The 9,664-nt window shown below is 35.8% G+C and overlaps 1 protein-coding gene across 1 annotated transcript; it reads left to right on the forward strand.

Moving 5' to 3' along the window:
* Nucleotides 1–229: 229 nt before the first annotated feature.
* LOC122592323 (ribosome biogenesis protein BMS1 homolog) lies at nucleotides 230–7,764 on the forward strand. Its single transcript, XM_043764525.1, has 17 exons — nucleotides 230–482; nucleotides 743–889; nucleotides 1,168–1,258; nucleotides 1,346–1,464; nucleotides 1,566–1,756; nucleotides 1,841–2,289; nucleotides 2,381–2,742; nucleotides 2,852–2,975; nucleotides 3,780–3,973; nucleotides 4,060–4,391; nucleotides 4,876–4,972; nucleotides 5,042–5,260; nucleotides 5,364–5,603; nucleotides 5,688–5,897; nucleotides 5,983–6,252; nucleotides 6,816–7,004; nucleotides 7,326–7,764. The coding sequence occupies exons 1-17, from the start codon at nucleotides 366–368 to the stop codon at nucleotides 7,479–7,481; spliced, it is 3,507 nt and encodes a 1,168-aa protein (XP_043620460.1). The 5' UTR covers nucleotides 230–365; the 3' UTR covers nucleotides 7,482–7,764.
* Nucleotides 7,765–9,664: the final 1,900 nt, after the last annotated feature.

The following is a 9,664-nucleotide window of genomic DNA, read 5'->3' on the forward strand; positions in this document are numbered from 1 at the left end:
TTTTATGCTTCGATTTTTCATATGAAACCAAAAACGATATTTTATATGAAATCAAAAAACTGAACCACAACTTTTAGTTTTAAAAAACTAAAACCAAAAATCATTGATTTTTTGGGTTTGAATTTTTTTGTTTTTAGTTCGGTTTCTTTTGTCACCCATTTACATGTTCCGAATCTTTCTTCCGCCCCTCAAACCCTTACAAATCTCGCACCCATAGGGCCGACCCACCCCCTTCCCATCATTTTTTGGGCCTAATTTACAATTCCACATTTGCGGTTTATCACATCTTCCCCCTCCCCTTAAACCCTCACCATTAAACAAGCTTCTACCATCGCCGCCGACCACCGTAATTACACACAGTAACCATGGACCGATCTCAGAAATCTCACCGGACTCGCCAGTCCGGTCCTTCCGCCAGGAAAAAATCCGATACTGATAAGAAGAAACGCGACATCACTCAAGATAAAAATCAAAACCCTAAGGTTATATATATATACACACACATATATATACACTTTATTAGTTTTTTGTATATGTAGTTATAATAATAATAATAATTATGAATTAGTTATAACTTAGCAAGTGGCAATATTGTAATTAATAGGTATTTGAAGTGATAAATTTTAAGGCTTTATTGAATTTTTGATATAGGAAATTTGATATTATGTATAGAAAAGTAATGATTTTTATTTTGTTTTTGTAAGTTGAAATATAAAGTAAAAATCTTTGGAATGTTGTGCAGGCATTTGCGTTTAATTCGAAGGTGAAAGCGAAAAGGTTACAGTCACGGGCTACCGAAAAGGAACAACGTCGGTTGCATATACCGACTATTGATCGTAACATTGGTGAACCGGCTCCTTATGTTATTGTTGTACATGGTCCTCCCCAGGTTCGGAAATGTTATATTCTTAACCAATTAGTGTGGAAAGATTGGATTTTTGAACTGTATAGTGTGTAAATATATGCTTTTTTGTTGTTGGTATGTTAGAAAGATTTGATTTTTGAACTGTATAGTGTGTAAATATATGCTTTTTTGTTGTATGGAAAGATTGGATTTTTGAACTGTATAGTATGTAAATATTTGCTTTTTTTGATGTTGGTACATTAGAAAGATTGGATTTGTGAAATGTATAGTGTGTAGGTATTTAATTTTTTTTGGTATTTTAGGTTGGGAAGTCTTTACTTATAAAGTGTCTTGTTAAGCATTACACCAAGCATAATATACCGGATGTACGTGGTCCACTGACTATTGTCTCAGGTATGTGTATTAGATATTATTATGCTGTTTGGAGGATATTGTAGCGTTCATGAAGTTTGAAACGTGTCACTTTTTTTCGCGTTATAGGTAAGCAAAGGCGGCTACAGTTTGTTGAGTGCCCAAATGATATTAATGGTATGATTGATGCTGCGAAGTATGCCGATCTTGCACTACTGCTTATTGATGGTAGCTATGGTTTTGAAATGGTGAGTCTTTTACTCTAATATTTGGGTAACTTCTAATCCTAAAAGTTTTTAATTTGGTGTGTATATGAAAATTTAATATGGAAACGGAACACATTTTGCAGGAAACTTTTGAGTTCCTTAACATTATGCAAGTTCATGGATTCCCCAAGGTTATGGGTGTTCTTACACACCTTGATAAGTTTAAGGATGTTAAGAAACTTAAAAAGACAAAGCAAAGGCTTAAACATCGGTTCTGGACCGAGATTTATGATGGGGCCAAGTTATTTTATCTATCTGGTCTGATTCATGGAAAGTGAGTGTCTTATTATCTATTCATATGCTTTTTTTTTTCATTGAACTAGAGCTGGCAATTTTGACCCTTTCAATTGGTAAACAGGTATGTCAAACGTGAGGTTCATAATCTTGCAAGATTTATTTCTGTTATGAAGTTTCATCCTCTATCTTGGAGAACGTCTCATCCTTATGTTCTAGTAGATCGATTTGAAGACGTCACGCCTCCAGACAGAGTGTCCACAAATAAGAAGTGTGATAGAAACGTGACATTATATGGTTATTTGCGCGGCTGCAACATGAAGAAAGGAACTAAGGTGCATATTGCTGGTGTGGGTGATTATAGTGTAGCTGGTTTATCAGGTTTAGCCGATCCTTGTCCTTTACCTTCAGCTGCAAAAAAGAAGGGGTTACGTGACAAAGAGAAGCTATTTTATGCACCTATGTCTGGTATTGGGGATCTCTTATATGATAAAGATGCTGTTTACATAAACATCAATGATCACTTTGTGCAGTTTTCTAAAGTTGGCAATGAAGATGATACCTCGCGAAAAGGTTTATACCTATTTTTATGAAGTTCACATGTAATGCGAAATAACTGATACTGCTAAGGAGGAACTGATATGTATATATGTTTTTTTTGCAGGAACGGATGTAGGCGAATTTCTTGTGAAATCACTTCAAAACACAAAATTTTCCATTGATGAGAAGTTAAAACAAAGTTCCATCAATTTTTTCAGTCAACAAAACAACAATTCAAGAGAAACTATAAATGGTGACAATGAGGACCATTTGAATCATAATAACTCCTTAGAACCTTCGGAGGAACTTAATACTGTTACTTCTGATGAGGAAAGTGATGATGAAGATTTAAATGACTCGGAAGAAGCAGAAAATGCTAAAGTAGAAAATAATAAAAATAACATTAAGGAGGAAGTTGAGTTCCATAAGGGAAGGACACGGAGAAAGGCAGTATTTGGAAATGAAAGTGAGATTGATGATCAAGAGGTAATGTGATCCATACTCGTACATATATATTATTTCATAGTTATATTATTTCGTTGTCTTCTGGCATTCCCATCTTTAATTGTCTCATAAAAGTTTTGCATAATTTCAGGCCACTGATGAAGATGAAGATGAAGAAGAAGCAGAAGCAGAAGCAAGAGGTGATAATTCAGATGATGAATCGTCTTCATACTCAGATTCTTCTGGTGAAGAGGAAGAGGAGAATGACACTGAAGGTATAGTTCACATTTTGTTTTTTACTTAGTTGCAGCATACGTTGGTGGATCCGGAAATTAACTATGGGAGGCCTAAGTTTTTGTTTTGAAAACCAAAGATCACAAACGAAGTTCGAAGCATCATTTAAACCGTTTAAAAAATAACATAAACAGTACTACAAAGTATCAAAACACCTAAACAGCTTGTGAACAGTTCAGACAGCACCTAAACAACTTGAAATAGACATAACGTTTTCAAACATTGCCTGAATACTAAAATGGTACAAAAATTGACTGAACATCACCCAATCCTCCAGTTATTCCAGACAAAATTATGCTTAAATTTCTAGTAAACTTTTGTTTATGAAATTTGATAATATAGGAGTTAGGGTTTACAAAAGTTAGGGATTTATATCACCTTTAAAGTGGGTGGTGGATATTAAAAGGCACAACAAACATTGTGATGTGAAGCTAATCAAATAATTGGCATGTGGTGAACGGTTTCACTGCCTTTGACTCTCGAGTTTGGGAAGGAGAGATACCACAAGATGTGCCTGGTTTTACTTATAAAGTCGATGAGCGAAGAGAGTAAAAAGGCCTTGCAATGCTTCGTTGGGGGGCCAGCCAAAATAATATGAAATTTTGATGCCTTCAAAACAAAAGGTTGAAATTAATGAATGAGATACATGAACTTTAAGCCTGTTGAGTTGGGCCCGTCCCTGGCTCAAACTTTGCATCCACCCCTGCATTCATATCTGTGCAATATTATGCTGAAGTTCGTGTAAGGTTCTGCTAACTAACTTCTGTATTCGCTGCTTACTGCAGAAAACTTGGGGATTGATTCCAAATGGAAAGAATCATTGGTTGAGAGGACAATGTCAAGGCAAACGACTAATCTTATGCAACTTGTGTATGGAAAGGCTGAAACAAAATCAAGTGATTCTTATACGGAAGACATGGATGGCAATGAAAGTGATGATGATGATGAGTTTTTTAAACCCAAAGGCGAAGGAAACAAGGTTTGGCACTACTTTTGCACTTTATTTGTCAAGTATACTTATTGATTATTTTTAACCTGGTGACATGATTTTATGACATGTTCCAGAAATTAACTAAAGGATTGGAGGGCGAACAAGTAAATTCCGAAGATAGTTCTAAGTTCATCAATTATGCTAACGCAAAAGACTGGAAAGACGGAGAAACAATTGAAGGTATTCGTGATCGTTTTGTAACTGGAGATTGGTCGAAGGCTGCTCGCAGAGGGAAAGTTGATGAGGTGGACGCTGAGGAAGATGATGCTTACGGTGAGTTTGAAGACTTGGAGACTGGTGAGAAGCATGAAGGTGATAAGACAGGCGATGATAACAAGGATTCTGACCCGATTGTTGAAGAAAGGAGGCTTAAAAAGCTTGCTCTCCGTGCAAAGTTTGATGCTCAATATCCTTAACAATGATTCTTTTAATGGACCATAGATATACGTGGTAGCAAAATGGGTGGGATGGGCATTGGATTCAGGTTGTAGTGGCTTGTTTTTAGTGCTATCGCAAAATGAGTTGGGTTGGGTTGGGTTGTCCTATACATGGTATGTTCATTTTATGTTTGTTTATGCATTAAAATTGATCAGATAAACTGTGTGTTTATGATGAAGTTTTTAACCAAAATGATTTAGTCGTCTATAGACCATACAGGATACATTTTGGAGCACTATTAACTCATTTGGTGTGTCTTTTAGCTAACTTATGATTTGATCCATGATGAAGCGTGAATAAGTAAATGTGTCGAAACTTGATAAATCTCTAATGATTCATTACATTGTTTTTATCCTCTTGTTTTTTATTCATCACAAGTTGTATGGTGTTCATCTAGAGAAGTTGTTGACTTATTTTGTATATGATGTTTTGTATCCTTAATTTCAATATACATACAACGGGTCTGAATCTCCTGATGAAGATGATGACAAAAATCGCAAAAGCAAAGATAATAACAGCCAAACTAATGAAGGTGGTTTTCTTGACAAGGTAATAAAATGTTCTTAAGTAGCTCTCATTCAGATTTTATGTGCTTGTATTGATAATTGGCTCGTGCAGTTGAAGGAGGAAGCTGAACTTCAAAGACAAAGGAATATAGCTGAACTCAACGATCTAGATGAGGCCACACGCATAGACATAGAAGGTTACCGCACTGGAACTTACCTCCGATTGGAGATTCACGGTGTTCCCTATGAAATGATTGAACATTTTGATCCTTTCCATCCTATTCTTGTTGGTGGAATCGGTCTCACAGAGGAAAATGTTGGATATATGCAGGTAATTTTATCTATTAAATGTTTCTAGTTGATTATCACTTTTATGTTATTGTTAAATAAAATATAAGATTTTCACATGGTGGTTTGAATTTTTCTTTTTCCAGGCTAGATTTAAGCGTCATAGATGGCACAAAAAGGTTTTAAAGACCAAAGATCCTATAGTTGTTTCCGTAGGATGGAGGCGCTACCAAACTTTACCTATATATGCTATTGAGGATGTTAACGGGCGTCACCGTATGCTCAAATATACCCCTGAACACATGCATTGTCTTGCCATGTTTTGGGGCCCACTTGCACCCCCAAACACCGGGGTTGTGGCTGTTCAAAATTTGTCAAACAATCAGGTTAGGTGACCTCCTTTAATGTAACAGAGCATTTTGATAGTTGACCTTTGGTTGTGATCAGTTAAGTGTAATATGATTTTTCAGGCCTCATTTAGAATCACAGCTACGGCAGTTGTATTGGAGTTTAACCATGCTGCAAAAATCGTTAAGAAGATAAAACTAGTGGGTGAACCCTGCAAGATATACAAGAAAACAGCGCTTATAAAAAAGATGTTCACTTCAGATCTTGAAGTAGCTAGGTTTGAAGGTGCAGCCATTCGTACTGTTAGTGGAATTCGTGGGCAGGTTAAGAAGGTATGTTTGATTGTTTTACACAATTTAATATCATCTACATGTTTTCTAAAATATTATTTTAGTTACAAATTATGAATGTGAACAGGCTGGAAAGATTGAGCTCGGTAATAAGCCTAAAAAGAAGGGAGGACAAGTTGAAGAAGGAATAGCTCGGTGTACCTTTGAGGATAAAATCTTGATGAGTGATATTGTTTTTCTGCGAGCTTGGACTCAAGTGGAAGTTCCGTCCTTTTACAATCCCTTGACAACTGCTTTACAACCCCGCCATGAGACGTGGCGTGGCGTTAGAACAGTAGGGGAGTTAAGGAGAGAATATAATCTTCCCATTCCCGACAACAAAGATTCTCACTACAAGGTAATATGCTTGGCTAACTGGGCTAGAAGGGTGACAGTCAAAACATATTGTTTGGTTTGGGTTGACCTGGGTTGCTTTTCTCCAATATTTTTGAAAGCTTTTTTTTTTAAATTGATCAGTGCATCGAATATGATTATAAAGATTATACCGGTCCCATACACTTTGACCGGAGGTCCTTTTGGAAGCAATCTCCACCCACGGGTAGGGGCTAGAGCGCAGGGATAGGTGTTCAACCAGAAACCTGACCCTTTAAGTCGCCCTTGTTTAATTGTATAAATCACACCTTCATACGCTGCTCATGGCGGGATTGGGTATTGCTGGCATTTTTACCAGCTTGACCTGTTCCCTTTTAAGTTCATTTTTTTCCCTTTCTCAAGTAATTTACTGTTTGACCTAATATAGATATGGTGTATGTAAATCAATTTTTTCATAATTAAATGTCTCAATTTTGACGTCTATAATCTACACTTTTCATTCCTTGTGTTAATTTATCTGCTAGTCACATTTTAATCTCTTCCCTGCTCAGAAACTTACAAGCACTTTTTATATCTTTATTCTGACAGCCGATTGAAAGGCCACTAAAGAAGTTCAACCCGATTGTCGTTCCCAAATCATTGCAAAGTGCACTTCCGTTTCACTCAAAACCCAAGGAGACAAAGTCAAAGAAGGATGTAAGAGCAGTTGTACCTGAACCACATGAGCGAGATGTTCAAAAACTTGTCCAGCACTTGCAGTTGATCAGGCATAACAAGGTATGCTTTCTACTCTTGATCAATGGAATGTTTTTCTTTGAATCGCTATAGCATTTGTGCCATCCGGCCATCCCCTTGTTGAAAGGTTCGTGTTGAATTTATCTGCATAATAAACTTACGGTTTAAAAGGGACCTTGCATTAACTTATAGTACTAAAGAGGTGTTTGGATATGTGTTGTAAAAATAGTTATGTGATCAGAATTAGATAATGAGCTGTAAAATTTTGTACGGTGGAAATAGTGTTTTCCTTTTTCTATATGAAGTTAGAATCTGTTAATCCAAGCCCTTGAAAGATAATATTTTTCTTTGCTTGATTTGCAGTTGAAGCAACAGAAACTCAAAAAGCAGGAGCAGAAGAAAAAGCATGACGCTGAGAAGGCCAAGGAAGATTTGGTGACAAAGAAACGTCAGCGAGAAGAAAGACGAGATAGATATCGCACACAAGACAAGCTACAGAAGAGAATGCGCAGAGACTGAGGCGTCTTGCATTTAGTGGTGGCCAATAATTTGAGCTGCTACGGCTGAGTCATTTTTGTAGTGTGTGTAGGGTCTATAACAATGTGATGATATCATAGAAGAGATTGTATTGATATCATAGTTTAAGCTCATACTCCCGGTTAAATGTCAGAGTTTTGGTTTGATCAAGTTTAAAACGAACTCTGAATACTTTGTACACATGCAAGGGGACTTGAGCTTAAATTGGATAGTGATGCGGTAAACCTTTTCCATATTAATATTAGAACGAATTGCATTTTTGGTCCCTGTGTTATCACACCTTTTGCAAGTTTGATACAAACATGTGCAAAGTCGCAAAACGCATCCTTGTCATATCACACCCGTTGCAATCTTGGTCCAAAATTAACTTTCCGTCTAATTTTACCGTTAAAGACATCATGTTCCCCTCATGTGTGGGGTAATACTGTCTTTTCATATAAACAAGGACTATTTCTGCAACTAACCAAAATACATATCTCATCATCCTTATCATCAAGATCTGTTGATTTTCTTTTTCTAATTTTTTTTTTTAACTTTAATTAATAGAAATTCAATGTAAAAGGAATCTGTTCTTGCAACTAACCCAAATACATATTTATCATCGTCATCAAATCATAAATCCTTTGAATAACCCAGATCCAATTCTCTAACTTCTAATTTAAATAACACCATCACAACTAACATCACTTCAACCAAAAAAAGATCCCAATTTTATCATCTCTTCAAACCTAATTCCTAATAACCAAATCTTTTTTCAAAAAAAAAATAATATATTTGATAGATATCAATACAGTATGTAAATATACATATTATCATAAACAGACCATCTGCACATTCCAATTTTCTTTCTTTTGTTGTGTGTTTGATTTCTTAACCGAGCCCCAACTTAGCCAATTTGTTTTCATATGTTTTTATATTGCTTGCATTTTACGGGGAACAAAAAGATACGCCGAACAACATCCAAGTAAACGGCGGTGGAGGAAAGTTCCGACCAAAGGTAGTAAGAGGCAGCGACAATAGATGAGCAATCCATCAGATCTGTTTCCATCGGTGACAACCACAACCGTACCATGTTTTTCTTCGTCTATTTCTTCATCACCATTACTATCCCAACTCACACCCGTCGGAGATGAGCAACCCATCTGATCTATTTACCCTATTAACGTGAAAGGCTTATATCATCATTAATTAGATTATTAAATGATGATTGAATGGGTTTTCTGGATGGATGGATCTTGTCTATCATAGAAGAGGGCTAACGAGATCTAAAGATGATGGTTTGTTTTCCGACAAGAGCTTGAACGGGTTGGCGATGGTGGGTTTCCAGCGACAATGGTTTTTCTGGTTGGTGTATTATCTTTGATGTATTATGATATGCAGATGGGTAGAATTTTGGTGTATATATGGGTGGGTGGCGTAAATGACACAACTACCCCTCACATGAGACACATGTGGGGGCTGAACGGCTGAAATTAAATGGAACGTTACTGTTTGACCAAAAATGCAACAGGTGTGATATGACAGGGATGCGTTTTGCGACTTTACATATATTTGTATCAAACTTCCAAAAGGTGTGATAACACAGGGACCAAATATGCAATTCGTTCTTAATATTACCTAGAACAGTTATTCACTCAGTTCCATTTTAGTTGTCATGTTGACTAACTTTGATCGTAAATAACTTTTTTGTATTATATGTTAGTTGATGAAACTTATATGGACGAAAAGTACATTAAAAACCCAATCCATTCATATATTTTATATCAAGTATTACATGACACAAACAAAGTTATTTACGGTAAAAGTTGGTCAGCATGACAACTAAAATGGAACGGATGGATTATTTTTTTTTCTTTCGTTTTTAATATAAACAATAGAGCAAAAGCGGACTTCGTATAGTGGTTGGTCAGGTAAAGGTCACAGGTAAAGTATTTACATTTTAGCCCTTCTTTTTTTTGCTTTTTACTTTTCAATCCTTCCTGTTTTTCTTTTATTACTTTAACCACCTAACTTTATATAATTTGTGTTTTTTTTAATCTTTTGTAACATTTTGTTTTTTTATCTTTATCACATTTAACATTTTTTTTATAACTTTTTAAAATACCATATATTTTGTTATTTACTATGTTTTTTTGGTTCTTTTTTCAAAAAATTTTTGTTGCATT

Source organism: Erigeron canadensis, chromosome 3 (assembly GCF_010389155.1).
Source record: "Erigeron canadensis isolate Cc75 chromosome 3, C_canadensis_v1, whole genome shotgun sequence".
NCBI lineage: Eukaryota > Viridiplantae > Streptophyta > Magnoliopsida > Asterales > Asteraceae > Erigeron > Erigeron canadensis.

What these genes read in the sequence shown, in the direction of transcription:
- LOC122592323 (XM_043764525.1), top strand. Translation starts at nt 366, where the DNA reads ATGGACCGATCTCAGAAATCTCACCGGACTCGCCAGTCCGGTCCTTCC. An exon ending in GTAGCTATGGTTTTGAAATG is followed by an intron (nt 1,465 to 1,565) that starts GTGAGTCTTTTA and finishes CACATTTTGCAG; the next exon opens with GAAACTTTTGAGTTCCTTAA. An exon ending in AGAGGAGAATGACACTGAAG is followed by an intron (nt 2,976 to 3,779) that starts GTATAGTTCACA and finishes TGCTTACTGCAG; the next exon opens with AAAACTTGGGGATTGATTCC.